We start from the raw sequence: 26,521 nt of genomic DNA, 5'->3' as shown, positions 1-26,521 counted from the left end.
CTCTTAAAGCAACCAGCAAATTTGAACACTACTAGCAGTTTTCCTAAAATGACATTCATCATTTATGTTTGTGTATAACCCAACATCCCCAAAGTTCTTGCTGAAAGCCTGCTAGCAACTAGTTTGAAGTGACAGCACTCCCATAATTTTTTTTTTTTATATAGCTTTACAAAAGCTGTTCACAAAATTAAAAATGCTGCACATATTGCTGGTAAAGTCTGGAGCCTTTACCTACCTGAGCTTTATGTACTTTCACCAACTATGTTATTAGACAGTTTTTTTATTAGTATTTTAACATGAGCTAAGGTAGAAGATGGAAGATATGACACTGCAGCTTAGTACACACGATTATCGGATGAATGACCTTATGTTTTTTTTTTGGTTTTTTTTGCATGCTAGTTTCCATATTGAAAATGAATAGGTTGGTAAAGTACAAAAATTCTCGTACGATAGAATAAAAATTCGGAAGTGATATAATTTATTTGTATTGTATTTTCGGGCGAAAACAGTACTGACTAAACGAAAATTGAGAATGAGAAAACAAAAAAAATGTTCTTGTTTGTCCCTTCGGAAAATTTCGGTTCAAAGCTGTGTACGGAAAATTTCGGTCCAAAGCTGTGTACGAACTATCAGATTATTGTACAATCGTTTGAAAAGCAATGTTTTTTTTTTTTTGTACTATATTCTAAACGTGTGTAACCAGCTTACAACTAAGGGTCCTTTCACACGAATGATCGATCAGATCCGCCTGTCAGTTTTTTAGGCGGATCTGATCGGATCCTCCATGCATCCCTATGGGGCAGCGGATGTCAGCGGAGACATGTCTGCAGACACCCACTGCCCGTCTGCTGACAGGCGGTCCGCTCTCATCCGATTCCCCATAGAGAGAAGCGGGGCTCTGACAGCTCCCTCTCCACAAACACAAAGCGGAGAGGGAGCTGTCACCAGCCTGCTCAGTGGGGATCAGTGTATGGATCCCCCGCTGAGCAGCACGGAGTCCGCCGACGGAGCAGACCGTGTGAAAGCAGCCTAAAGCTGGCCATACATGTGTAGATTTCCCCCTGGGCTGAACAAGAGAAATTGATTGATTTCTTCCATTTATGACTGCTGCTGAATATCTGGCCAGTGCCTGCATCTGTTGCCTGCAATGTTGAGAAATTTTCAAACTTTTTTACACCTAAAGAGGAAATAAAGTCTTATTTTTATTTATACCTACAGGTAAGCCTATTATCAGGTTTACCTGTAGGTACTGTAAATATCTCCTAAACTTGCACAGTTTAGGAGATATTTAGAGTGCATGCAGCCCATGATGTCATCGGCGCATGTGCTCTGAAGGTACGCACGTGCCGCAAACAGTGACTCCCGCATGCATGTGCGGGAGTGACATCGTGGCGGCTCCAGGCCACTCACAGCGCTGGAGCAAACGCAAAAGAAACATTAGGGAAGATGTCGGCTATCTCAGCGGTGAGCGAGTGCCCCTGGAGGGCTTCCTTCTAAGGTATTTTATAACTAGCTAGTATGCGATGCATTCTAGCACATTATGCCATTGTCTTACAGGTTTTTTTATTTATTTTTTCTTGGTTTACAACATCTTTAACTGTCCAGTTCAATCTTTTGTTATTTATTTCTCGGGGTTTACAACCTCGTTAACTGTCCAGTTCAATCTTTTATAAACCCAGGGGAAAAAAAAATAGCAGAAGAATGAGGCTAAGTGCAGCAAAATTTGCTGCAGCAATACATTAAATTATTTATTTAAACAGACCCCTTAGTAAGCTCATTACACACGTACCAAAAGTCGGCCGGTTCAGCAGGATACACTCTAAGTGACTCTCCGTTTACATAGAAATGTACTATTTTCTAATGGTCGTGTCCCCTTAGGAGAAGCTTCCTGCAGTGCCCTTCATTGGGATTAGTGAACAGGAAAACCGTCTCATAATGCTTCTCCCCACAATAACTCCATTTATCTTGTGTAATGCTCTCAAATAATTGCATTTATACATGTAAACATTATTTGCTGTTTTATATTTGTTTTGTTCCTCTTTTCAACAAAGCAGCCACAAACTATATCATTATTGTAAATTAAAATCTTCTTTCCATGTATCATATTCTTCTTGTTTTGTGTTTGATTTGGCCCTCCAATGTGTTTCATCACATTCTGGTATTCTTTTTGTTAGTGAGACACTACTAATGCAGTTCTGAGGCAGAAGGCCAGAGCACAAGCTTCCCGAGATGCATTAACCTGCGATGACGAATGTTTCATAGCTGGGGTGGGGAGGGAGCAGAATCTCAGCACTGCATATGGTGAGATGTTTACCAGGCAGAAGCTGATGGCTGACACAATTTACTAGCAGGGATACAAAAACACACTAAGCTAAAAATGGATAGAATTATGTACTCTAGCACATCTAGCATGTCCATGACAGGGAAAGTGTATATACATTGCAATAATTAGAAATGCATAGCATTTTCATACTAAGATTAGAAGAAAAAAAACACTGAATGGTGAGGGATTAGCTACCTGGATTTAGGATATAAAGCTCTTAAAAGAATTAATTCTGGATCATGTCAAAAATAACTTCTATTACCTATAACATACCTTATTCAAAGATTTTTATAAACCAATACGCTACAAACAAAAAGAGTAAAGTATGCACTCAATGCCTGTTTACAGAAATGTTTATTTTGTGTTTCTTGTTCTATTATTTTAAGAGAATGAAGCCTTTCTACATACGGAACCATGAAATAACTGTATCCACATTGCCTAAACAAATAAGTTCCCAAATGTTGATTTTTTTAAAATGGATGTATGGTTGCTTTCATGCCTCGGAGAGCCCACCGAGAGCCAGCAATGTTTTCTTTGTGGATGTCTAGAGTAAAAACAGGCTCTTTGTCAGATGTTAAGGAGAGGTACACCGGGCACATGTAGACATCTGACACTTTTGGATGATCACTAATGCCACATTTTTCAGGGCTTGGCAAACACTGCACATGGATGACTGGTAATGTGTTTAGACTCTTCTGTGGGGAATCCACAATCTCTCCATCTGTCTTGTTCCAGAATATCCCCCAGATATGGACGCCATATACAAACATACCTTCATGAGGTGGATCTCTAATCTAAAATGGAAAATGTAATCCTTGTTAGTCAATACATAAACATATAGTAATTAGTCATTTGGTATGCTGTTATTGTATCTTGCTGAGATGGTTTGGCATAGCTCCCAACAGTTCCAGTCATGTAGAAATGCACTTAAAGCGGAGCTCCACCCAAAAGAGGAAGCTCTGTTTGTCTCCACTGCCACATTTTGTGGGGGAGGTGGTACCTGGTTTTGACAGATACCCACTCCCACTTCTGGGTAAGATTGGTGATCTATGACATTTCTGGTGCCTGCTGCCTTCTGGGACACACACAGGTCCCAGAAGATGGCAGGGCCATTAAGAAAGTGCAGCACAACTCATTCATGCGCAGTAGGAAACAGGCTGTAAAGCCGCTAGCCTTCACTTCCTGTTTCCCTTACTATAGATGCTGGCACCTGCACCCAAAGCCGATTGAAGAATCAACTTGGGATGCCGACATCATGGGATCTCTGGACAGGTAAGTGTCCTTATATTAAAAGTCAGCAGCTACAAATACTGTAGCTGCTGACTTTTAATACAAGGACACTTATCTGTCCAGAGATCCTATGATGTCGGCACCCCAAGCCGATTCTTCAATCTGCTTTGGGTGCAGGTATACTGTAGCTGCTGACTTTTAATATAAGGACACTTACCTGTCCAGAGATCCTATGATGTCGGCACCCCAAGTCGATTCTTCAATCGGCTTTGGGGGCAGGTATACTGTAGTTGCTGACTTTTAATATAAGGACACTTACCTCTCCAGAGAATCCGTGACGTCGGCACCCCAAGTCAATTCTTCAATCGGCTTTGGGTGCAGATGCCAGCATCCTGTAGTAAGGGAAACCGAAAGTGAAGCCTAGCGGGTTTACAGCCTGTTTCCTACTGCGCATGCGTAAGTTGTGCTGCGCTTTCTGAATAGTCCCACCATATTCTGGGACTTAATTTTTTCTAAAGGAGCCTGGAGCTCATGGAAATTGTCTGAGCTCATAAATACTTTTTGATTTTCAGCATTTTTGTATTGTATTGAATAATTGTATTTGCATTTTGTTCTTTGAATTATGTGCATTGAAGAGGCACCATTGTATCAATAAAATATGTAATTCTATTTAAAGGATAGAGTACCGTCCATGATCCTTTTTTTAGCCAGCCATAGACGGAGCGATTTTTTTTTTTTTTTTTCGCCTGCAACCATGTTTTGCAGGAAAGAAAATTGTTTGATTCCCTCATTAACATGGGAATCCCTCCTGTGGAGCCATTGTATTCTCCTGGTGGGGCAAGCTGCCCCCATCGGGAGAACACAGTGATTACTGCTAGCAGTTATAACAGCCACTAGCAATGATCGCATGGAAAATCAGGCAGGCTGGTTGTACCCGACTTGATCGATCAACTTGGGTACATTCAGTCTGCCCATACATGATTCAAATCTTGGCTGGTTCAGCAGGAAGGATATTCAAACGGTTTATAGCCGGCTTACCATCCAGGACAAGCTTTCGAGTAGTGTTCCCTTCTTCAAGGTCCACTATCCTATATGCTTTAGGTAATCGCAGCAGTATTAATGCACTTGCAAAAAAACAAATAAGTACTGTCCGTGATACTTTTTTAACTTGCACTAGTATCCAAATTTTCAGGACAAGCTTTTGAGGTGTGTCCCCTTCTTCAAGTTCCAAACAGTACTCCAGTACTGCTTGGACCTTGAAGATTTGCTAGTGCAAGTTAAAAAAGTATCACGGATAGTACTTAGTTGTTCTTTTTGCAAGTGCACTAATAGGGCTGCGATTATCTAAAGCATTTCGGGATAACTACGATTTTCCAATCACTGTATCTGCATTAATAAAGATTATATATTTGCAAACCTTTATGTTAAGGCTCCTTTCACACTTGTGCAACTTAGGATCCGACTTGTGAAATGGCATGTACCTCTATGAGATATGTTCCAATTGACACTACTGAAGTCGCTGCAACTTCCTGCACTACTTTGATAAGACTTTTACACTCTCTGGCATTGAAGCTGTATCAAAGTCGGACTCCAAAGTTGCACTGAAAATCCTGCAACTTCGGAGTCGGCTAGTGTGAAAGGAACCTAAAAGCCTATTTTAACTGATGGCCTCTCTACGGTGATTGCAGCCTTTCCCTTTTTTCTGCTCATTTTACCACATAGAGCACAGCACAAAAAAATATCCTTGCAGACAAGGCCACACATGACAGCCTGTATGGTAAATGGCCCTTGCCTTAATAGGGATTTTACTGTACACAGCTGGGCACCTTTTATATGAGGAGGTTATGCAGCTTCAAAAAGTCCACACAGTGAAGATTTACAACCAGCATGCACAGGTAAGTGTAAGATTAAGGAGGGATGGTAGAGGGAGAGGAGATTTATTTAACCACTTAAGGACCAAGCCTATTTCTGACACATGTTGTTTACAAGATAAAATCAACATTTTTTGCTAGAAAATTACTTAGAACCCCCAAATATTAATTTTTTTTTTTTAGCAAAGACTCTGGAGAATAAAATGGCAGTCGTTTAAAATATTTTTTTTCACGCGGTGTATGCGCAGTGATCATTCAAAAACAATTTTTTTGAAAAAAATACTTAACTGAATTAAAAAAAAAAAAACTAAACAGTAAAGTTGGCCCAATTTTTTTTTGTATATTGTGAAAGATTATGTCAGGCCAAGTAAAGAGATACCTAACATGTTACGATTTAAAATTGCACACACTCGAGGAATTGCGATAAATTACGGTACTTAAAAATCTCCATAGGCAAAAATTAACGGTTACCAGTTTAGAGTTACAGAGGAGGCCTAGAATTATTGCTCTCGCTCTGACAATCGCGGTGATACCTCACATGTGTGATTTGAACATCGTTTAAATTTGCGGTCATGACTTACATATGTGTTTTCTTCGGTGCGCAAGCTCATGGGGATGGGGGCGCTTTCAAATTTTTTTTTTTTTTTTTTTTCCATGTTTTTTTTTTTTAACAATGTTCCTTAAAAAAAAAGATATCTGATCACTTTTATTGCTGTCACAAGGAATGTAAACATTCCTTGTGCCAGTAGTAGGAAGTGACAGGTATTCTTTATGGAGGGATCTGGGGTCTAAAAGACCCCAAACCCCTCCATGTACTTCAAAGTATTCAAAACGCCAAAATCTGCATTTTTCAATACTGTCAGTTTTTTTAAATTGGCACCATTAGCAGCCAAGTAAACCAGAAGCGAAGGCGTGATGTCTCTTCCGGGTTACTTGATCAGAGACCCGATCTAAGCCGAATCCAGCTTAGTTTGGGAATCTAACCAGCAGCGGGAGGGGGGGGGGCATCCCCTCCCACTCGCTGGGATAACAGCCGAGGGCTGCTGAGCTGCATCGGTTGTTATCACCAGAAAGCCAACTGCCGGCCCAAAAAAATTGTACCAGGTTGATGCCTGCAGCTACAGGCATCACCCCAGTACAACCACTTCAAGCCAACGTACAGGAACGTCAGTTTTCGGGAAGTGGTTAAAGATGTATCTATCCAAAAAGTACAATTATCCTTTAAAACAGAACTTTAGTCTAACTGATAAAACCAACAACCACTACGCCATACCCCTGCTACTAGATCTCTATGCGGCCTTTAAAACTGTTGACCACCTGCTCCTTCTCAATAAACTCCACTCCCTTGGCCTCCAAGATTCTGTTCAATCCTGGTTCTCATCCTACCTATCACATTGCTCCTTCAGTGTTTCCTACAACTCTGTTTCCTCCTTTCCATTTCCTCTTTCTGTAGGGGTCCCCCAAGGCTCTGTTCTTGGCCACCTTTGCTTCTCTGTCTACACCTCCTCACTTGATAACATCCCACAACTTCCAATACCATCTCTACACCGATGACACTCAAATCCATCTCTCTATCCCTCCAGTCTCCTTCGGCAATACTAACTGACTTATCAGCATGGATATAACACCACTTCCTTAAACTGAATCTCTTGAAAAACCGAGCATGACTTTTCCATCAAGATCAATAATGCAACCATCAATCCCTCCCCTCATGCCAGGGTATTAAGTTTAATCATAGATTCTAACCTGTCCTTTCAGCCCCAAATCCAATGTTAAAAGCTTGTAGAGTTCACATCTGTAACATCTCTAGAATTCTTCCCTTTTTAACTAATGAAACCACCAAGCTACTCATTCACCTTGTTCTCTCTCGCCTTGACTATTGCAACTTTCCTCATAGGCCTACCTCTCCATAATCTATCCCCTCTTCAGTCTATCCTGAATGCTTCTGCCAGACTCATCTACCTTACCAACGGCACAGTGTCTGCCCTACACTGGCTTCTGATCACCCAGCAAAATAATTTCAAAACACTAACAACATACAAAGCCATTCACAACACTGCCCCTAACTACATTACCAACCTTGTCTCCAAATATCACCCAAACCATCCTCTCTGCTCCTCTAAAGACCTCAAACTCATATTTCTGTTTCTCCTATGCTCATCTCTAGAGCTTCTCCCATCCTCTGGAACTCTTTACTTCAATCTGGCTATCTCCTACTCTGGCTGCCTTTAGGCAATCCCTGAAAACTCATCACTTTAGGGAAGCCTATCACGCATCCAACTCATCTTTTATTACTTCCATCAGCTCATCCCCCATAATTACAACCTTTTGTACCAAGTGCTCCACCCTATTAGAATGCAAGCTCTTATGAGCAAGGCTCTATTAACACTCTTGTATTTTACTGCATTGTAACTTTACGGTCTCCCTTTTATACTGTAAACTGCTGCGTAAACTGTTGGTGCTATATAAATCCTGTATAAGAATGCACAGCTATACCAACTCCTTTCCTGTACTGAAATTGCTTACTCTGAATTTACGGCACACTGAAAGCTTTGCACAGTGATCATTAGAAGCTGTAACAAGTCAGATAAAGCCCATCTCATTTCCTAGCTGGGGGACATCCAGTCTCATCTAGCCCTTGCCTCTCTAGCCTAAGGACTCTTTCACACATGGACAGGTGGATGACAGCTCTGTCTCCACGCTGTGTGAGGAGACAGAGCTATCAGGTCCCTGCTGTTCTCTATGGGGGAATCGGATGGGTACGGACTGCCTGTCCGTTCTTATCCAATCCGCTGGACGGATGGAAAATAGGGTTTCCATCTGTCCAGATTTGACGGACCAGATCAAGTTGGATCGGATGTCAGCGGACGTCTCCGCTGACATCCGATACCCCATAGAGATGCATGGGGCATCCGTTCAGATCCACCTGAAAAACTGACAGGCAGATCTGAACGGTCCGCTAGTGCGAAAGGGGCCTTACTGTTCCTGGCCATTAACTGGATTTGTGTTCTTGAGATCATCGAAGATTAACATCACCTGTGAGCCTTACCTAAAGCAGCCTACATGCAAAGGCAGTTAGCCTAGGGAATGCCTTCAGACTGACATCCATATAGGAAGGAATTTTTATATTTGCATAAATGCTCCCAAGTGCCAGCCCACATCTTGCATAAGGGCTGAGGGCTCTTGACATGAGGACTGAGGTAGGGTGGTGTGATGTTTTCAAGATGTTATGAACAGCACACTGCCAGCCCCTCCCAGCAGCCATGATCTGCTTGCAATACATAGAGAACCAGTGATGACATCACTGGGGCTAAAATATTGTGTGTAATAAAAATGAAAAGGTTTATGCTGATAAATGCAACATAAAGGCAGATTAAACTTCAACTTTGTGTATATTGCCACATTACAATTAAACATCACTTACATGTTCTTTGTCTCTCTGTGTTAGTTCAGTTTTAAACACTACCGATTCTGCATTTCCAGTTCTCTCCGAGTATCTGCGAATAGCTTCTTGTTTAAGAAGAGAAAGTAGACCCTTAGGATTACGGAATGCCCCAAGCCAGTATGTTGGCATTTTTTCACGGCCCTGGTGATTTAGGAATGAAGTGGAGATAGCGTGAATTTAGTAGAAATTAGCAAAAACACAAAGGTCACAGTAAACTGCAATATAATGCTTGAGGGTCATATTGACCAATCAAAATAAAACAACACATTTGGACTTAAAGAGCATGCTTCTCTAGAAAATAAAACAATATGCATTATATATGCTTTGCTGTATTTACCAATTGAAGTATTTTCTCAAAATGAACTACTCTCTGCTGTAGATCTTGTATCCATGAAGAGATAGACCAATCAGATGGACAGGGGAAGCTCCATTCCATCTTGAACCACTGTGTGGGAGCTTTCTTGTGATATAGATCATACACAATTCTGACGGCATTGGGGTCAGATAGCTGATCACCTAATGTGTCTGGTGATTCAAGGGAATCTTTTATTACCTACAGAAAACAAAATAAAATGAAAGCCCTACTGAGAAATAAATGAATTCTTCTTCAAGGTTTTTACATTTCCAAATGCATGTATATACATGGAGATGACGATTATGTTTAAAACGTCATGAATGTATCTTGCATTCATTCACACATTTTTGTTCCCCCTAATACATTCATTTATTATAGAACTTCACAAGGTTCTAAGAAATCTGCTATGGAAAATGGCATCTGCCCTTGATTTTCATAATGAAGAAAAGCAGTGTAAGGACAACTCAAAGTGCTCTCTACCCGTGATAGGACAACTACCTAGCTCTAGCTATTACACACTTTTCTAAACCCCCTGATTGTTGTGCTACCTCCAGCGTATCAGAGGAACAGCAGTTTTCCTAATCATTTTTCACTCCATAAAAACATCATAATTACCAGGTTTACTGCTTTGTATGCCTATTAGAGCTATACCAATATTACACAGGAAACAGAACAAATTTGATATTTTGCAGCAAGTGTGTGTGTAGTTTTGATAGCTTGGTAATGCCACAGCCTGCCCATGAGGCACAATGCCATTGCTGTAGACATACAGCACATACTTAGAGGCCATGTATTCTTCTATTAAAGTCGTTTTTTACTTGTACCTACAGGAAAGCCTATAAAACGGCTTACCTGTAGGTACAGTGAATATCTCCTAAACCCGCACGGTTTAGGAGATGTTGACATTGCATGCAGCCGATGATATCTTCGGCGCACGCGCTCTAAAGGTCTGGCATATAGTGCCGGACCTTCAGAGCTTGTGCCTTAAATGAGGGCTCCCGCGTGCATGTGCGTGAGTGATGTTGCTGCGGCTACAGCCACTCATGTAGCCCAAGGCCAGCTAACCTGGAAGAAAGATCGGCTGAAGATGGAAGCCTTTTCAGCAGTGTCAAGACTTCGTTGTAAGGTAAGTCTCACATATTGGGCTAGCATGTGATGCATACTAGCACATTATGCATTTGTCTTACAGGGGAACGTTTTTTTGTTTTTTTTGCGGCAGTTTAATACTGCTGTAACAAAGGGATACATAAGGCTCAATTCACAAAGCTCACACACTAGGAAATAAACAGTTGTTAGTTTAAAAAGTGTCAGTTATTTTCAGCCAATGAGATTTGCAAAGTACAGTCAGTACTTCAGCTTGAGTTAAAAGCTTTTTGAATTGAGACTATTGTGTAAGGTATTCGGCCCCTTTCACACTTATGCGACCTAAAAATTTTGCTGCGCTTTTTTTGCTGCGATTATGAATGGACTTGATGCAATGCTAATGTCTATGGACCTCAAAATCGGCCCAAATTAGTGCAGGGACTACTTTGAAATTGTTGCGACTTGAAGTTGTACAGATATGAATGGCACTCAGTGGAAATCATGGCGTATGACTTGTCATGCGACTTTGCAGTTCCAAATCACAGGACAAGTCGCACAAGTGTAAAAGGGGCTTATACTGTATAAAAATGTAATACTCACATGTAAACTCCTTCTAACTTCAGACAACATTAATGTGAGATGTTGCAGTTCTTTCTTTAAAAACAGGTTGAAAGGGGTATCTCCACCAAGCTTTTTCATACGATCATTGATGAAATCCTTTAAGCAAAGAATTGAAATATACAACTGCTTTATTGTTTGTATATACAGTCTTTAGTAACCAAAATTAATTTTGCTTATTTCACAGTAGTAACTAGAACAGTGATCTGTTTGAAATGTTAAAACCACTGTGCACAGATGGCTGCTATATGCAAACGGAATGTTGGATATTGTGAAAGTCAGCAGTTGCAATTCAAGATCGGGCCCTTTAAGCTAAGCTTTCAGCCAAAGGTTAATAGCCCATTTTTTATACTGATCTCAAATCTAATGCAATTGAATTTGATTTACATTTGTTATTGAAATGGCTACTAGAGATATTCTAATCTATAAATACTTTAAAAGTATCATTTCACATTATGTTTCTATTACATGCTACACCCAGGAACTCATCTGATGGGGTTAAAAGTATTTTTATACCCATCCCAAGATGGCCACAAATCTGACTTCTGCCAGTAAAGTTGTCCTGTCTATAAAACATTTCAAACTAGCGGAAGTGAATGATTTTGGGCTATAGATTACATCAATATATTATCTGCCATCGCCCACAAAGATGTCACATGCATTAGTCCTGAGTACTGACCAGAGTGAGGATAAAAACTCACACAAAAATATGTCATCCTCTACTGTTATATTTTACCAAACATGAATAAGCCCTACTCATTTATAGTAACCTCGCTGTACACATACCCGACTCCATCCACGTGGCACTTTGGAGAGAAGAGAAGCACACATGTCATGAACCTCGGTTAGTTTGGCTGTTTGTAGGTAAATAATAGGAGGATTGGCCAGAGAGTCAGTTGAGGTAAAAGCGAAGGCATGAGGTCCTTGTACAGAAACCGGTTTCACAGCTAGACACAAAACAAAACATTCTTAGTAATTTAACTACTATAGTTACATAGTTAGTGAGGTTGAAAAAAGACACCAGTCCATCCAGTTCAACCTATGATGAGTGTGTGTATAAGTGTTTATGTCAATAGTACATTATATACCCCTGTATGTTGTGGTCGTTAGGGTGCCCATCTAATAGGTTTTTGAAACTATCGATGCTCCCTGCTCACACCACTGCTTGTGGAAGAGAATTCCACATCCTTACCGCTCTGACGGTATAGAACCCTTTATGCATTTTAAGGTTATACCGCTTTTCTTCTAATTTTAGTAAATGGCCACAAGTCTTTTTATATTCCCCTTTACTGATTAGTTTTTTCCCTATGCTAGGGTCACCAGTACAGTACAGTATTTGTACATTGATATCATATACCCTCTCAAGCGTCCCTCAGAGAGAATAAGTTCAATGCTTGTAGTCTTTCCTCATAGCTGAGATCCTCCAGTCCCTTTATTGGCTTTGTTGCCCTTCTCTGGACTATCTCCTGTTCTAGCTCATCCTTTCTGAGGACTGGTGCCCAGAACTGGACAGCATACTCGAGATGCAGCCAGACCAGAGTCCTGTGGAGTGGGAGAATTATCATTTTATCTCTGGAGTAAATCCCCTTTTTTTATGCATGCCAGTATTCTGTTGGCTTTGCTTGTAGCAGCTTGGCATTGCATGCCATTGCTGAGCTTGTCATCTACTAGAACCCCAAGGTCCTTTTCCATGTTAGATTCCCCAAAAGACTCTCCCCTTAGTGAGTAACTTGTGTTCGTATTTTTGGCACCCAAGTGCATTTCCTTACATTTTTCAACATTAAACCTCATTTGCCATGTCGATGCCCACCTCATTATTTTGTACAAGTCTTCTTGTAAGGTTTCCACATCCTGCGTAGAAGTTATTGCCCTGCTTAATATAACATTGTCTGAAAATACGGAGATTGAGATGTTTATCTCATCCTCTAGGTCATTTATGAATAAATTAAATAGTATTGGCCCCAGGACAGATCCCTGAGGGACCCCACTTTCCACACCAGACCATTCCGAGTACTCCCCTATTTATCACCACCCTTTGGACTCGCCCCTGAAGCCAGCTTTTAATCCAGGTTCTAAAGTCACACCTGAAATTGCCTTAGTGTGAACCAGGCCTAAATAGAAATATTACTTTAATCTAAAAATAAAACAACCAAATTATTATTAATACTATATAAGAATTATATAGCGCTAACAGTTTGCGCAACACTTTACAAAATGGAGGGAGACAGTACCGTTACAATACAATTCAATACAAGTGGGTCCCAATCGTTAGGGCTTACAATCTAAAATAATGAAGGGGTTCCACTGAAACATTTTAACTTTTATTTAATCAACATTACTGGTAAGGTTAAAAAAATACTGTTGCACTGTTGAACAGTTCTTTTTCCAATATCTAATAAAAGTGTGCCAATTTGGGCCAAGGAGTGTTTGGGATAATCAGTGCTGGATCAGGATAGCAGAGAGGATAGCATTGATTAGTGATGATGGATTGGGATCATGAGTAATTAATACGGATCAGTGAATTTGAGTGGCGATGGGTCAGGAGGCAGTGATGAGTAATGATGATGGGGAAGGAAAGGTGAGCAACCACTGGAGAACTATGATAATGGAGCAGAGATTAGTTGTCAGGGATCAGGGTAATAGACAAAGATTTGACAGCAGTCAGCAGAGATCAGGAATGCTGGGGTGGCCCAGATGTTTGGAATCAATGTGGCTGTGAAGAATATAGTTAAATATGAAGTTTACTATACTTTTACCAAGAAAGAAGATGCCAAGTAACCAATAACAGAAGTAGAAGTAGTACACAGGAAAATGGAAGAAAATGCCAGCATGTCAGTAGAAATCATAAAGCATTCAGAAAAGCTTGGATCATGAGTACTGCACATAAATATGGTTCATGGCAGTTCCACGTGACTCCATGAGTGTCAAGCCTTTTTTTTTTTTAATAGGATGTGCAAATGTAAAGATGTACAGGTAATATATGTAGTCCTCATTACATTCTTACATTTTCTGAATAGTGGTGTCTCACTAGCAAAACATATAGGGGGGGAATTCAATAAAGCTGCTGTGCCACTTTTCTGCCTTTATTTCCTGTTGTTAATGTATTGCGCCAAATTCATGGAGCATTTGCGACACTTTTGGTTCTGACAGCGTCTCGTTCACCAAATTCAGGTACTTTTAAAATGCACCACTTTTACATTGTGTTGCATTAAATGTGCCAAATGTTAAAGTGGAGCTAATTAAGACCAACTTTATTTTGGTGTGCAGAGAGGAAAAACTGGCTCAGACAGTGTCTTTTGTGCATTCCAAAAGTGGCGCAGCATGAAGCAAGTTCCAGTACACGTTCTAGACAGATACATGACTTTGGCACATTCTTCACCACTTTTAGAATGCATGAGAGAGTTTCCAGTATACATTAGGACTATAGCATACATTACTATAGAAATTTTGATGCACCTTTTTGAGATGTTTGTGTTGTTTTTTCAGACTGAACCCAATGCCTGTATGTAGACCGAGAATCATAAAGTTGTCTAAACTTTGTGATAACATAGTTTTGTTCACCAAAAGGAACCTGAAAAAGAAGTTAGGAGATAGTTATATCAGTTTAGGTATGTCTTGTGTGTGTTACTGAGTAATGCTGTATACAGAGGAGGGTATTTTTATTACCAGTGGTGATGAGTGCATGTGAAATGATTCTGGAGCATCCAGGGAATACGGAGGAATGGCTTCCAATGCTTGTTTCAGAGAGGCAGGATTTTTATCAGCGTTAAAGAAAGCTGCTGGAATCTTGAACTTTACTGCAAAATCAAATTAACAAATGTATGTGATATTTATTTGAACATTGTTCTTTACAGTATGTGCACCATAGACAACACAAACTAATGAGATAATAGGAACAGGCTAAAGCATAGAGAGATCAAGAGTTTGGAAGGGTTCAAGCGCACATATGGATAAAGAAGCAAAATACACAAAATATATGGGTAAAATATGTAGACAGATGTTTATTTAAAAGTGCTAGCTTCTTTGCTGTCTTAAAGGATAAGTTTACCTTTTTAAAAAATAAATGCACATATTTTTGCACGTATAAAATGTTCATTTTTTTTTTTGGGAGCCTGGAAAGCATTACACATACGATCGGCAGATCATGTGTGCAATGCAAGGCTTTTGCATACCCTGAGTGTAAGCTGTCTGGTCGTACATCGTACTGCCAAAAAGTTACACACTAACAGGAAGCATCAATGAACTACCACGTCGCTCAAGAGCGACGTGGTAGTTCATTGAGAACTACAATCCGATTGAAGTTTTTTATTCACAGAACTCTTTGCAGAGAATGACAGAAGAAGATCACCCGGTGCCTGTCACATCGGGGAGCCAGGGAGGTTTGTATGCCGGTGGATTTGTAATATGTTACATCCTGAATATGATATAACATGTTACAAAAGGTGAACTTATCCTTTAAGCTGGTTATAGACAGGTCGTTTTTTTGTTCAGCCAAAGAGCAGATGAGGTGGATGGATGAATCTCCCCTGCCAGGACAATTTATTTTGACGAGACTGGATTGGTTGCAGCTGCTAATCGACAAAAGTTTTCCAACTTGTCCCTTTTACAGAAATCAAGCAGAGATGGTCACACACTGATCGTAATTGGATCAGTCCCTGCAGAACTTGCCAAATTTTAATTAGTCTATGGCCAGCTTTAGGCTTCAATACTTGCTGACCTGTAACAAGTATGCTGCCAATAAAGTCAGAACAGCTGATCTTCACACTTGTCACTGAATTTGAAAATATTTAAGCCATTGGATCAGTGTGACAGCCAGGCAATTAGAAATTTTAGAAAGAAAGGTCAGCAATAGTGTTGAGCGAACACGGACTGTATTATTCGTGTTCGTACCGAATAATTGGATTTTTGTTACCCGAACACGAACACGGACACTTTACTGTATATTCGGGTAAAAATCCGTGTTCGGTCGTTTTATTTCCGGGTTTTGCATGCTTTGGCGCTCTTTTCATGGCGGGCTTTCAACAGCCAATCAACAATCGTTTAACTGGTGTGCCTTAAGCCATCCCAGCCATGCCTGCAAATGTCTCAGTAGCTGTGATTGGCCGTCTGAAGCATGTGACCAAGTCTTTATAAGTTCGAGGCAGCCGCAGCGGCGTCATTATTCTGCTTAGATCAGGGACAGAGCACACATCAACGTGCTGGCTGCTGATTAGGGAAAGATAGGCAGGAAAAAACCATTTGTGTCCGGATAGAATTGAGGGACAGGTCGGAGTGTTTAGGCAGGGCGAGTTGTAGGCATTTTAGGGATAGAGTCTGCTGAATTATAGGGTCAGTGTCTTCTACAAACTACAATCGATATTGCTGTGTGGGGGGGTGGGGTCTGCACTCAATCCTGATCTACGATCTCTTCTCAATCCTGTTAGGGAGAGGCTGCTGCTGAATTTTAGGGTCAGAGTGTTCTACAAACTACAATCGATATTGCTGTGTGGGGTGGGGTCTGCACTTAGTTCTCCTGATCTACGATCTCTTCTCAATCCTGTTAGGGACAGAGTCTGCTGAATTTTAGGGAAAGTGTGTTCTACAAACTACAATCGATATTGCTGTGTGGTGTGGGATAGGAGATAGGCAGGTGTCAGTGATCCACATCCATTTTTCTGTGTGTGGGCTGCAGTGAACACAATCTTTTTGGGGTGCAGTGAACACAATCCTTTTGGAGTGCAGTGAACAAAATCTTTGGGGGGTACAGTGAACACAATCTTTGTGGGGTGCAGTGAACAAAACCTTTGTGGGGTACAGTGAACACAATCTTTTTGGGGTGCAGTGAACACAATCCTTTTGGAGTGCAGTGAACAAAATCTTTGTGGGGTGCAGTGAACAAAACCTTTGTGGGGGTACAGTGAACACAATCTTTGCGGGGTGCAGTGAAGACAATCCTTGTGGGGTGCAGTGAAGACAATCCTTGTGGGGTGCAGTGAACAAAATCTTTGGGGGTGCAGTGAACAAAATCTTTGTGGGGTGCAGAGAAGACAATCCTTGTGGGGTGCAGTGAACAAAATCTTTGGGGGGGTACAGTGAACACAATCTTTGTGGGGTGCAGTGAACAAAACCTTTGTGGGGTGCAGTGAACACAATCTTTGTGGGGTGCAGTGAAGACAATCCTTGTGGGGTGCAGTGAAGAAAATCCTTGTGGGGTGCAGTGAACAAAATCCTTGTGGGGTGCAGTGAACACAATCTTTGTGGGGTGCAGTGAACAAAACCTTTGTGGGGTACAGTGAACACAATCTTTGTGGGGTGCAGTGAACAAAACCTTTGTGGGGTACAGTGAACACAATCTTTGTGGGGTGCAGTGAAGACAATCCTTTTGGAGTGCAGTGAACACAATCTTTGTGGGGTACAGTGAACACAATCTTTGTGGGGTGCAGTGAACAAAACCTTTGTGGGGTACAGTGAACACAATCTTTGTGGGGTGCAGTGAACACAATCTTTGTGGGGTGCAGTGAACAAAACCTTTGTGGGGTGCAGTGAACACAACCTTTGTGGGGTACAGTGAACACAATCTTTGTGGGGTGCAGTGAACAAAACCTTTGTGGGGTACAGTGAACACAATCTTTGTGGGGTACAGTGAACACAATCTTTGTGGGGTGCAGTGAACAAAACCTTTGTGGGGTACAGTGAACACAATATTTGTGGGGTGCAGTGAACAAAACCTTTGTGGGGTACAGTGAACACAATCTTTGTGGGGTGCAGTGAAGACAATCCTTTTGGAGTGCAGTGAACAAAATCTTTGTGGGGTACAGTGAACACAATCTTTGTGGGGTGCAGTGAACAAAATCTTTGTGGGGTACAGTGAACACAATCTTTGTGGGGTGCAGTGAAGACAATCCTTGTGGGGTGCAGTGAAGACAATCCTTGTGGGGTGCAGTGAACAAAATCTTTGGGGGGTACAGTGAACACAATCTTTGTGGGGTGCAGTGAACAAAACCTTTGTGGGGTACAGTGAACACAATCTTTGTGGGGTGCAGTGAACAAAACCTTTGTGGGGTACAGTGAACACAATCTTTGTGGGGTGCAGTGAAGACAATCCTTTTGGAGTGCAGTGAACAAAATCTTTGTGGGGTACAGTGAACACAATCTTTGTGGGGTGCAGTGAACAAAATCTTTGTGGGGTACAGTGAACACAATCTTTGTAGGGTGCAGTGAAGACAATCCTTGTGGGGTGCAGTGAAGACAATCCTTGTGGGGTGCAGTGAAGACAATCCTTGTGGGGTGCAGTGAACAAAATCTTTGGGGGGTACAGTGAACACAATCTTTGTGGGGTGCAGTGAACAAAACCTTTGTGGGGTACAGTGAACACAATCTTTGTGGGGTGCAGTGAACAAAACCTTTGTGGGGTACAGTGAACACAATCTTTGTGGGGTGCAGTGAAGACAATCCTTTTGGAGTGCAGTGAACACAATCTTTGTGGGGTACAGTGAACACAATCTTTGTGGGGTACAGTGAAAACAATCTTTGTGGGGTGCAGTGAACAAAACCTTTGTGGGGTATAGTGAACACAATCTTTGTGGGGTGCAGTGAACAAAACCTTTGTGGGGTACAGTGAACACAATCTTTGTGGGGTGCAGTGAAGACAATCCTTTTGGAGTGCAGTGAACAAAATCTTTGTGGGGTACAGTGAACACAATCTTTGTGGGGTGCAGTGAACAAAATCTTTGTGGGGTACAGTGAACACAATCTTTGTGGGGTGCAGTGAAGACAATCCTTGTGGGGTGCAGTGAAGACAATCCTTGTGGGGTGCAGTGAACAAAATCTTTGGGGGGTACAGTGAACACAATCTTTGTGGGGTGCAGTGAACAAAACCTTTGTGGGGTACAGTGAACACAATCTTTGTGGGGTGCAGTGAACAAAACCTTTGTGGGGTACAGTGAACACAATCTTTGTGGGGTGCAGTGAAGACAATCCTTTTGGAGTGCAGTGAACACAATCTTTGTGGGGTGCAGTGAACAAAACCTTTGTGGGGTACAGTGAACACAATCTTTGTGGGGTACAGTGAACACAATCTTTGTGGGGTACAGTGAACACAATCTCATACTTCTGAAGCTTTGAGGGTGCTGCCTGTTCTATACTCCTCCTCCTCCTCCTCATCCATCCTTTTAGGTATACAAACAATAGTAATTGGGGCCTAGTGTGCTTCTGTACGTGTGAAAAACATACACTTTTTTTTGATCATATTTCCTATTCCGCTATTCAATAAAAACCTTTGGGGCTCAATTAAATTGCGGAATAGTCTGTGTCGGTACGTGTGAGATCCACCTTTCCAAGTTTTTGGGGTTCATCTCATACTTCTGAAGCTTTGAGGGTGCTGCCTGTTCTATACTCCTCCTCCTCATCCATCCTTTTAGGTGTACAAACAATAGTAATTGGGGCCTAGTGTGCTTCTGTACGTGTGAAAAACATACACTTTTTTTTGATCATATTTCCTATTCCGCTATTCAATAAAAACCTTTGGGGCTCAATTAAATTGCGGAATAGTCTGTGTCTGTACGTGTGAGATCCACCTTTCCAAGTTTTTGGGGTTCATCTCATACTTCTGAAGCTTTGAGGGTGCTGCCTGTTCTATACTCCTCCTCCTCCTCATCCATCCTTTTAGGTGTACAAACAATAGTAATTGGGGCCTAGTGTGCTTCTGTACGTGTGAAAAACATACACTTTTTTTTGATCATATTTCCTATTCCGCTATTCAATAAAAACCTTTGGGGCTCAATTAAATTGCGGAATAGTCTGTGTCGGTACGTGTGAGATCCACCTTTCCAAGTTTTTGGGGTTCATCTCATACTTCTGAAGCTTTGAGGGTGCTGCCTGTTCTATACTCCTCCTCCTCCTCTTCCTCATCCATCCTTTTAGGTGTACAAACAATAGTAATTGGGGCCTAGTGTGCTTCTGTACGTGTAAAAAACATACACTTTTTTTTGATCATATTTCCTATTCTGCTATTCTATAAAAACCTTTGGGGCTCAATTAAATTGCGGAATAGTCTGTGTCTGTACGTGTGAGATCCACCTTTCCAAGTTTTTGGGGTTCATCTCATACTTCTGAAGCTTTGAGGGTGCTGCCTGTTCTATACTCCTCCTCTTCCTCATCCATCCTTTTAGGTGTACAAACAATAGTAATTGGGGCCTAGTGTGCTTCTGTACGTGTGAAAAACATACACTTTTTTTTGATCATATTTCCTATTCCGCTATTCAATAAAAACCTTTGGGGCTCAATTAAATTGCGGAATAGTCTGTGTCGGTACGTGTGAGATCCACCTTTCCAAGTTTTTGGGGTTCATCTCATACTTCTGAAGATTTGAGGGTGCTGCCTGTTCCATACTCCTCTTCCTCATCCTCCCTTTAGGGTAGGAAAAAATTTAATCGGGCCTAGTCTGTGTTTGTACGTGTGAGATACACAGTTTTTTATCCTATTCCGCTATTCAATACACACCCTTTTGGTGTAAAAAACATTAAATTGCGGCATAGTTTGCATATTTGACTGTGAGATACACCCGTGCGATACTGTTGTTCTTTTGTTCCGCTATTCAATAAAGACCTTTCTAGGGCAAGATCTTAAATTTCAGAAATATGAGGAGAGCGTCAAATAGGGGCCGTGGCCTGGGTCGTGGTGGTGCTGCTGCTAGAGCTCCTGTTGCAAGGAGAGGACGTGGTCGATCTGTGCCAGCTACACGCACAAGTGAAACACCTTCCTCAAGTGTGAGTAGGCGACAGAACCTGCATCAGTATTTGGTAGGGCATCATACGCCCCTAGAAGTGATGAGGCCAGAACAAGTGGAGGCGATAGTAGATTGGTTTGCTGCTGACAGTGCCTCCAGTTCCTTCACATTGTCTCCCACCCAGTCTACTGCAGAAAGGTCACAGTTGGCACCTGCAGCCGATGTCCAACCGTCTTTCACCTCACCCCCTTGCAAATCAGGCAAGCAGTCTGAGCCCCAAGCCATACAGCAGTCTCTTCTTCTTTTTGATGACTCTGTCAGCAGGGTTTCCCAGGGCCATCCACCTAGCCCTGCCCCAGAAGTGGAAGAGATTGAGTGCAGCGATGCCCAACCACTTATTTCTCAAGATGAGTACATGCAAGGATCATCGCAGCACGTCTCCGATGATGACGAAACGCAGGTGCCAACTGCTGCGGCGTTCAGCATTGTGGAGACCGACAAGGAGGGCAGGGGTGAAGACTGGGTGGAAGATGATGTGGAGGACGATGAGGTCCTCGACCCCACATGGAATGAACGTCATGCAGGTGACCTGAGTAGTTTGGAGGAAGAGGCGGTGGTCGCACACAGCCACCAGCACAGCAGAAGAGGGAGCAGGGTGCAGAAGCGGAGCGGCCGTGCCCTAGACACTACGCCCGCTACTGCCCAACGCAGCAAGGGAACGAGCGCACCAAAGTCAGCTCAAAGGAGTTCTCTAGCGTGGAAGTTCTTTAGAAAATGTGCTGATGACAGGACACGAGTGGTTTGCACCCTGTGCAATCAGAGCTTGAAGCGAGGCATAAACCTTCTCAACCTGAGCACAACCTGCATGATCAGGCATCTAAGTGCAAAGCACGAGCTGCAGTGGAGTACACACCTTCAAAACCAAGAAACGTCTCTGGCTCATCCTGCTTCCTCTTCTGCTGCAGTCTCGGCCGCTCCAGCCACATCTGTAGTGATACCGGCACCTGCCACCCCGCAAACAGACGATCTGTCAGCAACACCACCACCTGGGTCACCAACAACCATCTCCACAATGTCCCGTGGAAGCGTTCAGCTTTCTATCTCCCAAACACTTGAGAGGAAGAGGAAGTACCCCCCTACCCACCCGCGATCCCTGGCCCTGAATGCCAGCATTTCAAAATTATTGGCCTTTGAAATGCTGTCATTCCGTCTGGTGGAGACGCACAGTTTTAAAAACCTTATGTCGGTGGCTGTCCCACAGTACGTCGTGCCCAGCCGCCACTACTTTTCCAGGCAAGCCATCCCTTCCCTGCACAACCAAGTGGGGGAAAAAATCAGGTGTGCACTGCGCAACGCCATCTGTGCCAAGGTCCACCTAACTACCGATACGTGGACCAGTAAGCACGGTCAGGGGCGTTATATCTCCCTAACGGCACACTGGGTAAATGCAGTGGCGGATGGGCCTGAGGCGGATAGCAATTTGGCGCATGTCCTTCCACCACCGAGGATTGCAGGGCGCTTCAGTTTGCCTCCTGTTCCTAACTCCTCCTACTCCGCTTCCTCATCCTCTACCGCCTCCTCATCCGGACAGCGTAACACCTTCACCACCAACTTCAGCACGGCCAGGGGTAAACGACAGTAGGCAGTTTTACAACTTGCCTGTTTGGGGGACAAACCACACACCGCGCAGGAGTTGTGGAGGAGCATGGAACAGCAGACAAATGAGTGGTTGCTGCCAGCGAGCCTCAAGCCCGGCCTGGTGGTGTGCGATAACGGGAGAAATCTCATAGCAGCTCTGGGCCTAGCCGGTTTGACGCACATCCCTTGCCTGGCGCATGTGCTGAATTTGGTGGTGCAGAGGTTCCTTAAAAACTACCCCGATATGTCAGAGCTGCTGCAGAAAGTGCGGGCCGTTTGTGCGCACTTTCGGCGTTCTCACCCTGCTGCTGCTCGCCTGGCAGCGCTGCAGCGTAACTTCGGCCTTACCGCTCACCGCCTCATATGTGACGTGCCCACAAGGTGGAACTCCACCTTGCACATGCTGGAAAGACTGTGCGAGCAGCAGCAGGCCATAGTGAAGTTTCAGCTGCAGCACGCAGGCGTGAGTCGCTCTGCGGAACAGCACCACTTCACCACCAATAACTGGGCCTCCATGCGAGACCTGTGTGCCTTGTTGCGCTGTTTTGAGTACTCCACCAACATGGCCAGTGGCAATGACGCCGTTCTCAGCTTAACTATCCCACTTCTATGCCTCCTTGAAAAAACAATTCGGGCGATGATGAAAGAGGATGTGGCACAGGATGAGGAGGAGGAGGATGAAGAGGTAACATTTCAAAGGCTTTCAGGGCAGTCATTCGCAAGGGGCTCCGAGGGTGGGTTCCTGCACACACAAACGCCAGGGACACAATTGTCCAGCAGGGGCACAGTTCTGGAGGATGAGGAGGATGAGGAGGAGGAGGAGCTGGAGGAGGAGATGGAACCATGTTCACAGCAGGGTGGCACCCAGGCCAGCTCATGGCCATCACTGGTGCGTGGCTGGGGGGATACAGAGGACACGGACGATACACCTCCCACAGAGGACAGCCTTTCGTCGCCTCTGGGCAGCCTGGCACACATGAGCGATTACATGCTGCAGTGTCTCCACAACGACCGCCGAGTTGCCCACATTCTAACTTGTGCTGATTACTGGGTGGCCACGCTGCTGGATCCCCGTTACAAGGACAACGTACCGTCCTTAATTCACTCACTGGAGCGCGATCGCAAGATGCGCGAGTACAAGCGCACGCTGGTAGACGCGATGCTGCTGGCATTCCCATCTGACAGCGGGGCCACAGTGGAAGCACAAGGCAGAGGAGGAGAAGGAGGAGGTCGCCAACTCAACTAGGGCACCGCCAGCACCTCAGAAGGCAGGGTTAGCATGGCCGAAATGTGGAAAAGCTTTGTCAGCACGCCACAACAAACAGCAGCACCAGCAGCTCAGATGGAACGTCTTAGCAGGAGGCAGCATTTTACCAACATGGTGGAGCAGTATGTGTGCACACGCCTACATGTAGTGAAGGATGGGTCTGCCCCCTTCAACTTCTGGGTCTCCAAATTGGGCACATGGCCTGAGCTTGCCCTTTACGCCTTGGAGGTGCTGGCGTGCCCTGCAGCCAGTGTATTATCTGAACGGGTATTTAGCACGGCTGGGGGTGTTATAACAGACAAGCGCAGCCGCCTGTCCAGAGACAATGTGGACAAGCTCACGTTCATTAAAATGAACCAGGCATGGATCCCACGGGACTTTTCCGTACCTTGTGCAGAATAGCAATGGATACCGACCTTACCCACCCATTGTTCCATTTTTGCTCTTTCTCACTCTTTTGGGGTGTACCCTCATTTAAAATTTGTGAAAAGAAGCAGTGTTGGCTACCTCGTCCTCCTCCTCAGGGCCAGATTAACGTAGGGGCTATTGGAGCTGCAGCTCCATGCAGGCCCCTACCTTTTATATAGGCCCCGGGCTGGCCATATTCACTGTGACCGCTCTTCTGTCACTTGTAAACACAGAAGTCTGGCTTCTATGCTCGCTTCCCCAGGCAGCACCCTCAGAACCTCCCCACACAGCGCGAAGGCCGGACAAGGAGGGACAGTTGCCGATGCATGGATGTGTTTATGGGCTTCAGAGACAGCATCCCATGTTGAATTAGGCATGCATGGCTGCACCCTTCCTCCTCTGGGTGCATGCCAAGGCACGGCCCTTAAGGCCCTTCAAAATCCTCAGCACCAAGACCATGATGCTCTTAATCCGGCCCTGGTCCTCCTCCACCGCCGCTTCCACCTACACCGCCCATAGGTGTGCGCAGCCTATTGCATTAGGGTGTGCACCCCAAAGTTGAAATACACATGCATGTGTTTGCCTACATGTACATGGCCCCGAAACATTACTCTCCCTGCTGGCAAAGAGAAATAGAGCAGAGCAGGTGCGAGGGAGATGTTTCCCATCTCCTCACTGGCAAACAGAGCGATAATGCTATGTGCCCTAGGTGATTAGGGTGTGCCCAGGTACACCAGGCACACCCTGTGCGCACGCCTATGACACCGCCACATCCACCACCACCTCAACCTCCCTCCTACTCCATATGGGCCTCGTCCTTCAGAGATGAAGAACATTGTTTTATTTTTCTGTTTTTTTTTTTTGTTTTAAGTTATTTCTCTATCCACATTTGTTTGCAGAGCACTTGCCATGCTCTTAACTACGTTTTGCTGCCATTTGCAGCACTCTAGCCCTTTCCATTGGTGTTTTAGAGCCATTTTAGTGCCTTAAAGTTCGGGTCCCCATTGACTTCAATGGGGTTCGGTGTCCGGGAAAAGTTCGGTAAAAGTCCGGGACACGGACCCGGACTTTTTTTTAAAGTTCGGCCGAACCCGTCGAACACGGACATCTAGGTGTCCGCTCAACCCTAGTCAGCAATCAAAGCCTGCATATATCCTACAGAGCACATTTGCTCTAAAAAGGCAAAGAGTAAAATGCAGTGTTGATTATCCACAGTAAATTTAAGGGTCTTTTCATACTCACAGCAGGGGGTGGATCCCCTGCGATCGAAATAGAGTGGGGCGGATGGCAGGTCCATGTCCGCTCAGTTTATGGAAAGCAAACAAGGACAGTCCCTGCTCTGCTCTATGCGCGGCTAGGAGAAAATGGACTCCACTGTCTGTTTACACGAAGCTGCCTCCGATCTGGTCTGCCCAAACAAAAGAGTACACAGTCCTCCTCCAAATTTTTAGCGGGCCTGATCAGACCCGGAGGTAGGCGGATGTAACTGGACACAAGTTTGTTTATACCCACCTGCCCATACGAATGCATGGACCATCCGATCACCTGTGTGAAAAAAATCCTCTTTGCCGATTATATTTCAGCAAATTCAAAAAATGATTGACAATTTAGGATAACTGAAATAGCAGCTTGGCAGTAAAGCATGTGAACACCCTCCTATCTGATTGCATTTATAGTTTAAAGGGGGAAGGGTGCCAAAAACATGGCTCAACCTCACGTCTAAATGAGCCCTTACTTGCTCTCTGTAAATTTACTAATATCTTCTAAATCAAAATAAAAACAAACCACTACAAAACCAATACATTTGTAAAAATATAAAGTTATCAAAGCAAAAACAGAAATATATAAACTTACATTTAGTGAGTTCATTGTCTCGCTTTGTAGAGTTAATGCTAATCCAGTAATCGATCATTGATGATAAAACTGTCATATCTAAATCATCTGAGACATTGCAGCCATAAATAATCTGATGAAAAAGAATACTTGACAATCTTAGAATGGTGCAATTACTTTTTATTCATGGCAGAGTTATAAATAGGATCCATTATTGGATAAATCATTATGCAGAGCATGTGAAATAAATTGTAAAAGACTGCTTATTTCCAGAAATCATGTAATTCACATACATATACAGTTACTGTACTTGGCAATTACAGTAATGCTCTAAGGGGGGCATTTCCATAAAACTTTAGACCAGGGGAAAGATGCTAGTTACCGATGATGTTCTGGATTCTTTAACTACTGAAACTGCATGCAGAGAAATAATAACGGATTGTAAAATCACTATGTGAATAATTGCAATATAGAGGTTATTAACACATAGCTCCTGTTATCCAACCCCCTCTTCTCAAAACACCAGAAAGCTAATAATAGGTACTTGGCTCTTCCATACCACTGGTGTCCCAAAATGTGGTGCAGCTATTGCACTGCAGGATTTACATGAGATGCCCGATTTATAAATTGCTGTCCCCTTTCCATGAACAGGGAATTGGTAAAATGATCCACAACACCTCTTACCCATTCACCTTGGAACCTAAGTTAAAAAAAAACATTCATTTCTGTTACTTTTCTATGTCA

General features: G+C 43.3%; 1 protein-coding gene across 1 annotated transcript in view; it reads right to left on the bottom strand.

The window, feature by feature from the left end:
* Positions 1-2,776: 2,776 nt before the first annotated feature.
* LOC309549672 (dynein axonemal heavy chain 5-like) overlaps positions 2,777-26,521 on the bottom strand; it is a 303,485-nt gene continuing 279,740 nt past the window's right edge. The window contains exons 99-106 of the mRNA XM_082250083.1: positions 25,799-25,910; positions 14,592-14,722; positions 14,382-14,496; positions 11,712-11,872; positions 10,908-11,024; positions 9,207-9,422; positions 8,849-9,010; positions 2,777-3,117 (exon numbers count right to left, since the gene is read on the bottom strand). Coding sequence (XP_082106209.1) covers positions 2,794-3,117; positions 8,849-9,010; positions 9,207-9,422; positions 10,908-11,024; positions 11,712-11,872; positions 14,382-14,496; positions 14,592-14,722; positions 25,799-25,910 — 1,338 coding nt within the window. The 3' untranslated portion in view covers positions 2,777-2,793. The remainder of the gene's footprint in view (positions 3,118-8,848; positions 9,011-9,206; positions 9,423-10,907; positions 11,025-11,711; positions 11,873-14,381; positions 14,497-14,591; positions 14,723-25,798; positions 25,911-26,521) is intronic.

This window comes from Pelophylax lessonae (assembly GCF_965119305.1).
Source record: "Pelophylax lessonae genome assembly, chromosome: 3".
In the NCBI taxonomy this organism is placed as follows: domain Eukaryota; kingdom Metazoa; phylum Chordata; class Amphibia; order Anura; family Ranidae; genus Pelophylax; species Pelophylax lessonae.
The sequence above is the reverse complement of the archived record's forward strand: the minus strand, read 5'-3'. Positions and strand labels throughout refer to the sequence as shown.